This window comes from Oryzias melastigma, linkage group LG15 (assembly GCF_002922805.2).
Source record: "Oryzias melastigma strain HK-1 linkage group LG15, ASM292280v2, whole genome shotgun sequence".
NCBI classification, from domain to species: Eukaryota; Metazoa; Chordata; class Actinopteri; order Beloniformes; family Adrianichthyidae; genus Oryzias; species Oryzias melastigma.
In genome coordinates this window covers 17,596,309-17,604,875 of record NC_050526.1, presented here as the reverse complement: position 1 = coordinate 17,604,875, position 8,567 = coordinate 17,596,309, and the positions used below count along the sequence as shown (strand labels likewise).

The 8,567-nt window shown below is 38.0% G+C and overlaps 1 protein-coding gene across 1 annotated transcript in view; it reads left to right on the top strand.

Annotated features, from left to right (window-relative positions):
• atrnl1a (attractin-like 1a) overlaps positions 1-8,567 on the top strand; it is a gene marked incomplete in the record, with an annotated part of 314,489 nt that overhangs the window by 292,361 nt on the left and 13,561 nt on the right. Inside the window, 1 exon segment of the mRNA XM_024297455.2 lies at positions 4,344-4,458. Within this exon segment, the coding sequence (XP_024153223.1) occupies positions 4,344-4,458 (115 nt within the window).

The following is an 8,567-nucleotide window of genomic DNA, read 5'->3' as shown; positions in this document are numbered from 1 at the left end:
TCTTGAAAAAAAATGTCTTAATCCCACTGCAGTTTTTTATTTAAAAAAAACAACTAACATATAGAATGTCATGTATTAAAAATGACATGAATGTTTAAGTTTGGATTGTATTTTTAAAAAAAATTGTTTTATTTGGTTTTCATTACCAAGTGTGCACACTTTCCCTGACAATAAAAAAAATGTTGCTCAAGCATCTCAACAGCAGAAGCTGCAGGTTTTAAAACTTTCCCTCTGGATTAAATCCAGTAATTCTTTACAGAATGATCTGCAGAACTGAAATTGCTCAGGGCTGCCAAGTAGCCAATTTCAGCATTGCACACCGTCAGCAGAAACCGAGTCTGGGCTTTGGTGAGGCCCAATCTGAAAAATATAAATAAAACTGGAGCAGCAGCCCCTGATCCGCTCCTCTATCGGGTCAGAACCTCTGCTCTCGTCAGCTCTACTTAGTAGCTGTCAGCAGATAAAGCCTTTTACACTCCACACACAGCTCAGCAGGATTTTACCATTGACTTAAGTGACCACCTGGACTCCACCCACCGCACCCTCTGACCTCACAAATGTATCTGCGTAGTCTGTTTTTGTCTCTGCACCACCTTCGTCCCACTTACCTTGATTAGTTTGGGAGATGTGCCAAAGAAAGCTCTTACAGATGTCACATCATAGTTCTGCTTCATCATTAACTTTCGTTCTCTCTCATACACACAAATGCACACCGACAGACACATTATCCCGCTGTAATGCTTATGTCATCTAAATGTCTTTGTAGTTTTCACTTTGTGTTTTTTTCTCTCTACGAGTTCGATCTAAATGTAAACAGCTCACATGTATCACTAAACAGTGTTTAGAATTCTCAAGAAAATAAGTCTAAATCAAAACTATTGTTTGGCTTACAGACACTATCTGCCCTCACCGGCTTCATATGTGCAAAACTTTATCAAGATTATAAAAAAAATATAAAAAAAAAACAATTTGTCAATAAGACTAATTCCAATAAATAATAATTATGCAAATAAACACAGAACAACAAGTCATTCAAAAACACGGATATGAACAATACTTTGATTTACAGCAGATGCATTTAGATTTCTGACACGTTACTGGTCCTCATCATCATCTATCAAAGGAGACGTCGGCGTCTTATTTACGTGGGAGTGGCTTATACGCATGAAGAGATTTGGGGAAATCGTGGTGATTTTACAGAGGAGCTGTGGATCCAACAATTCCACATGACACCCACAACTTTTGATGAGCTGTGGGACCTCTTGTGGCGCCTAAGCATGATGGTTATGTGACTCATGTCATTCATAAAGAGTGTTTCCATTGCAGGTTTTAAAAATATGTCCATTTTAAAATGAATCAATAACCATATTCTTCATGTGCTAAAACTTTTTTTCAATAACTGAATTTTTGTAATTGTTGTTTCCACAAATTTATTATCCAAATTTATTATCGCAAACCCAATTTTTGATGGAAACACAGCTAATGTCCCATTCACAAAAAACTTTGTTTTTTTTTTTAATGGTGCTTTTTTGTTGGTTTTATCTCTATAGCAACCATTTTATTTGTTGGTCACCAGGTGGAGACGAACAGCTCAATGGAATTTTTAAACAAATCTGCAGAAATAACATTTTGGATTTCCTTGGGAACACAAGTTTTTTTTTTTTTCTTAGCCACGCCCCTTTTTCTAATATGTTCATATCAAACACATTCATCCCCAATTTGTCACATATTGACATTTGGTTAAGGACCCTCCTGATGTTTTGAGTGTCCCTAACTCGCTGTTTGATGGAGTTGTACGTACATTTACCAAATATTTGCTCTGAGTGATTGTAACTTCTTTATCTTTAATCTTCTTGCTTGACGTCTCGTACAGCTCGGTATTAAGAAACTGAAGGTTGTGAGAAGATGATTTAAAGCAGGAACTTGAAGAAACTGGTGTCCACCCTCCTGTACAGGAAGACAGAGAATCTGACATTAGTTATAGTAAAACGCGTTTTTTTGCAGCTGTTTTCCCCCCTACCTCTGAAGGTAGGGGGGAAACTGTATGTAACGGGGGAACGTCCCTAACTAAATAAGAAGGCTCGGACAGAGAGGACTTCAGAGCGGAGAAGAGAAGGCCTGCACTCTCTCTGAGTGTTTTAAACGAATCACTAAACAGTCGCAGAGAAATGTTTCAGGGTGATTAAAGCTAACACTGATCCCATTAAATCATGGGTCCCCAACCTTCGGATCATGAACCAGAATTGGTCCAGTACCAGGACGCGGTGCACACTGGTACCTTAACCCTCTACCGGTACCTCAACCCTAACCTGATTCATGCCTGGTACTGGTTTGGGCCTGTTACCGCGTCTGGTACTGCGTCTGGTGCCGAGTTAGGGTACCGGTACTGGATGTGTCCTGGGGACCAGTCCTGATCCGGAACCACATTCGGCACAGCATCCTGAGGGTTGCGGATCCTGGATTTTACGAACATCCGGCACGACAAAAAACGACAAGTTGGGGATGAGAATGTGTTGTCACATTGTGTCATCTTGTTTTGTTCAGTTTGAGCTCAGGATTCTTGTATGATATTTTTACAATAATCTAGTAAAAAATGTCAGAGTAACATGGGAACGCCACTTTTGGAAGCTAGTCACAAACTTTAAAACCAGCATTTTGTCCAAAGTAGATTTCCAATAATGCTGGAGGAGTTAGGAGGAGATAAATGAAAATGCCTTAGAAGGAGTTTTAATTTGTAGAAAGTTATTTTTTTAGCAGGTGGAATTCAAGATGGCTGCCTCTTAGATAGAACGGAGGACAGTATTCATTTTTAATATATTTTTTAAAATGAAGTCTTCATCTCGGTTTCACAAACGCCTTTTTCTTTATTTTGTCTCATTTCTTTGAAAGTGATAAAGAAGTCGTGCTTGTAAGGATTTCTAGACTGAAAATGAATGCATTCCAGTTCTTCTCCTGCTTTGGTCTGTGTGTGTCTAGTTAGAGGAGAATTCATCATTTCCTGACTATTTGAAAACACTAAACAAACAGAGGTGCCTCTAATTATACTGTACGCTTCAACACTTAAACTTATTAACTCTGGAGGCAATGTGTGTGTTTGTGTGTATGAATGTGTGAGTCTTCAGTGTGTTCATGTGAAGGTGGTCCAATATGGAAACCAAAGCATGTTTTCATCTAATTACAGCATGTTTATGTCAGTGGAGTGTTGCTAGAACATCAATATGCTGGTCGTAATGGTTACTTCTGCACGTTTCATGCTTGGTAATTAGAGGTACAGATGGGAGGAGCTTAAATTAGATAGAAATCAGTTAAGTGGTTATGACATACTTGCTCCGTTTCTAAGCTAGAGCCAGCTAGCTTACAGCCCCTCACAATTCCAAAGGGTGCAGCAAAAATGGTGAGTAATATTGGAGCTATCCGGCTGTACAGATTAGATCCAGATTCTAGAACTAAGACGTTCATGGATCTATTGGTCTACAAGTGGATGCATCAGAATGGTGGAGCAGCTTGTGGACCTCCAAGGGATTTTTCTGTCACAAAAACGTTCTTTTTCAAAAGGTTTTTCAGATTCACAATGATTGGAATGCTCAATAATTTTCCTAACATATGTCCTCTATCATGAGAAAAAGGTCACAGGAACATGTTGGAAACACCGTTTTCATCAGTGTGAGTCTTTAACATTCATATGCAGACAGTCAGTCTGGAAGAACAAACATCTAATTCATCTGCAGTGATGATGACGAGCTCGTATGAGGCTTTGATCCAGGCAGCAACACACATTACAGAACCAGCCAGTACTTCAGTACTCTAAAGGGTTAGCCGAGGTAATGTCAGGGTAATGAACAAGGACAAAAAGGTCACAGACTCGCGTTCTGTTTGTCAAGCGTTCGTGATTTGATGATTATAATGAGAGGCTTACTCGGCACCTCTGAGATGACTTAGGTAGCATTTCTGAGGAGAAAGGAAACATAAGTACAGGAGAAAGCCACAGAATGAGGGAGATTACAGGCTTGGCAGACGAGTGAGAGGAAAACACAAGCTTTGAAATCACTTGGGTGTGTAGAACTCATGAATTAGCGTGTGACCTCTGCAGGAGGGAGGGTCATACCGGGCCTGTAGCACAACAACACTTTCACTCACTGAGGTGAAAGGAAATACCATGATGGCATTTCATGTTTGTGGAGATCCAATGAGTCCCAGAAGAACTGTGGATATAAAAATGATCATTCAAACTAGTGCATAAAAGTACGAGGTTTTAGTTTTTATCATGAGACACTTAAAAATACAGAATCTATAAATGTTTAGTTTGAGGTCTATAATTGTGTTGATTGTGTTGTTGTCTGCAGGGAGTGCCGAAGCCTATAGCCATGGAGCCGTGCTGGGGGAGCAGAGCGGGCGTCCTCACCGTACTGCTGTACCTGCCCAGAGTCCCTTCTGGAATACCCCCACCAGGACAGTCTGGTAGGATCCTCACACACCACACACATTTCACTTGATGATTTTAATTTAACTTACTGGCTTGTTTTCTAGCTTAATTTCATTAAATTAATGTATGAATGCAGTTTATTACTAGTATTTTTTGTGTAAAAACTCCACCCACTTTTCAACATTCTGGTCTGTGTAGTAAAGGAAATTAGTAAAGAAAGGCTGTGGTAAAAAACAGTGTTATTGTGCCAACTGATACCCAGATTCCCAAGAGGTTCTAAAAACCATCATCCTCTGGGTTTGGCTTTTAGCTTCCATCTGAAAAACTTCGTAATAATAACTGAAGTTAATAAATAATTTTTGTATTTTTTTCCCAATTTTATTGTTTTCCAACTTTCATTTTTCTGAACCAACAAAAAGTTGACATTTTTACCAAGCAGGTAAAATATTTCATAAGAGGGATTGTTTGCATGTTTGGTGGAGCCTACGGTTAATGTGACAATAAATGAATTGAAACCAGACTCAAACAGAAATAATAAATTCAGAAGCTAAAAAATTAGCACATTTTTTAAACAAATCATGAAAATGACCAAAAACATTAACAAATTATTTTTAAAAATTACATTTTTTTACAAATCGAAAAAAATACTATAAATGTAAAAATATATATTTTTACAATTATGAAAAAAAAATAATAAATAATTACCAAAAATTTTAGGAAACCAATTTATAATAACAAACAATTTATGAAATCATAAAAACATTACAACAATTGTAGCAAATTATAAAAAAATACAAACTTTTTAAACATATCTTCAAAACTAACCAGTTTTTAACAAATTCTAAAAATATATGTATAAAATTTAACAAATCAAAAAATAAATCACAAAACATTACCAACCATTTTTACAAGTTATTTTTAAAAAATACAGAAAATTGAAAGAAATTATGAATCACATTTTTTTTTTAAAGTTTTAACAAATGATAAAAAAATACCAACAACTGTAAATAAATCTTGATTTTTTTTAACAAATCATACAAAGATTTAAACCAATCAAATAATAATATTTTTTAATGAATCATAAAAATACAAAACATTTTAACAAATTATTTAAAAAAAAAGAAAAAAATGCAGCAAAATAATAAAAAAACATTAAACATTTTTTTGATTTATAAAATACAAAAATTTGCAGATTATTAAAAAGATCTAATTTTTTTACACATTTGTTATGTACTGTTTTCAATAAATTATTTTTTAAAAAATGTAAAAAATCATTAAAAAAAACACTTTTTGTCATGATTTTTATGTAAATTTTTTGTTTTTTTTTCCTAGTTGTTAATTAGCATTTTACCTAAGCAAGATTCTAACCAAAGCCCCTCTCTTTTATTATCACTTATTATTTGCAAAGATGAGATTATGTGAAAGGTCGCTCTGACATTAAACATTAAACCTTTAGTTTCAACTTTCATGGATTTTAAGTGGCGTTTTCTTTTGTACTACTCTTCTACTCCAGTTCAGGCCGAAGGAGCATTGGACTCACATATTCCACCATCCACATTCATAGAAGGATGGTGGCAGAGCGATGTGGCGTTCAGTGCTTTGCTCAAGGACACTTAGGGCAGGGAGAGTGGGAATCCAACCAACAGCTTCTCAAATTATTGCTTCATCCTGGAGCTGTTTTCTAAAGACGTCAGTTGTAAAAATCAATCCTCGAAGAGGAAATGGAGATTTTTGGGTTTTAAGCAACAAAAAAAGGAAGGACCGTGACAGGAAATGTCATCATTAAAATTGTTTCCACGGCAACAGCAAGGGGGAGGATGTTCTTAAGCTTACAGGTGTACAGTAACAACATAAATGTTTTATTTTGTGAAAACATGACTTGAAAGTTTTTTCGGGTATGTTATGTGGTCCACAGCTGCAGAACACGTTATTTACAAGAACTCTTGACATACGGCTTCATTGCCGACTGATGTGGTCGGACCTGCCAGCTTTCCCTTGAGCCCTTGCTGTTGGATCAATTGTTCCCTCCCCGAGACTTCCTGACTTTCCATCGCTCGAGGTCATGTTGCGCTATAGATGGATGACATGCAATATCCCCGAGTAGCTCCATCTAACCACCAAATGGCTGTGGAAATCACTGCAAAGACAGCAGCACTTCCTCGCGGAGCGGGCCGAGGCCCGTGGTGTCATGCATAGTCAGCAGGAGGCCAATGTTCCCTCACCTCACTCCTGTTTGTTTGGTCTGCTGCTCCATCTTTGTTTCCCTCTTCTCCTCCATCTTTTTGGGAGAGTGCTGTGCTGGAGTCTGCTGGCAGTTTTGGTTTTCATAAAGTGAACTGTATGTAACTGGAGTCGGTGTGAGAGGCTTTGCTGCTGTGCTTGATGGAGGAAATGAAGAGAGCAGACAGCAAAGCACATTTTCCAGGAGCGCTTTTCCTCTCAGCACAATCTTTATGTCTTTAGAAAAGAGCTGGAGCTGCTGTGGTCCAGCCGTAAAAGGAACTAAAAAAAACTGTGAGAATTGGTACCTGCAAGAAAAAAATGAATGGTTTCTAGCAACTGCTGGCAACAAAACCCCAAAAAGTCAACAAATACTTGAGTGTTCCTGCTAAAAGAACATTTCAAAGGCTGAAAAAGAAATGGAAATACAACAAGTTTCTTTTGAGACAAATTCTATCTGTCTTTCTGTCAGAAGGGACGGATGTCCGGAAGTCCATCCGTCCACCAACCTAGTTACACAGCCATCCGTCTGCTTATGCATCCATCAATCCAACCATCCATTTATTAATCCATCCATCCATACACTTTTCCATGAATCCATCATCCATCTGTCCATCAACCTATCTAGGAATACAACCACTTATCCATCCACCTTTCAATCCATCCATCTGTCCGTCCGTCCATTCAAACATTCATCCATCCATCCGTCATTCATCCATCCACCTATCAATCCATCCATCTGTCATCCATCCATCCATCCATCCATCTGTCATCCATCCATCCATCCATCCGTCATTCATCCATCCACCTATCAATCCAACCATCCACCTGTCATTCATTCATCCACCTATCAATCCATCCATCTGTCCGTCCGTCCATTCAAACATTCATCCATCCATCTGTCATTCATCCATCCATCCATCCATCCATAAAAAATTGAAATGACGTTTTTCTAACTTTGTGAATCAGTATTCATCTTGATTGCTGGAACTTCAAATAAATAGAGTTAAAAATAATAATATACAGCCAAAGAAGCGGTATAGATCAAAACCTAAACCCACACGCTGCCTTTTCTTTCACACCAAAGAGCACATCAAAGTGCTCGTGCTCCACGGTCCCCTGAGAGATTACAGGGTCAGATGGCATCCTTCCATTGAAGTTGGCATGAGAAAACATGAAGTCACTGCAGGCTGGATCTGCCCACTCGTAGTGGAAGATGCTTCAGAGGAATCGGAGATGTGTGAGTCTGCGTTCGTTCGGCTTCCCTTCTACCGTCTCACTGTGGACTGTTTACTTCTGTCCTTTGCTTTTCTCTTCCCTGAGGCGTTACACTGACTGACCCCGAATGTGCAGGACTACTTCAATGTTTCACTAGAGTTAACAATACAACTGGAGTCAAGGCTAAGTGTTGAAGATGATCACTTCCTAAATCTCTCCTTAGACTCTGTGTAAACCCTACAGCAGCAAATGGGAATGGCAACGACATAGAATTTATATAAATTCAAATGAATTTACTAGGCTGTATTTCCCACACTATAAGGCACAATCTGGAGGACCATATATGATGTTGAGAGGTATATTCATACACTGTGTCAAAATCATTGGTTGGTTGTTGTTGTATATAAGCTAAAACAGCCATTATTTGTGGTTTTGAACTGGGTTTTTTATTTAAGGTTGGGAGTTAGCAAGCGTTGTCACAGTAGTGTTTGTTTTAGCAATAGCCGTCTGGTTTTTTACGTGTTCCAAACAAGGTTGGGAGTTTTATAAAAATTATAAAAGTATTATAAAAAAAAAGAAAAAAACCTGACGTCGATACAAACTGTTCAGTGAAATATGAAGTTTGTGTAAGTGAACTGTTCCATGAAGGATAGCAAAGTGTAGGACTTCCATAACTTCAGCCCCTCATGACTTTGCCCCGCCCTTG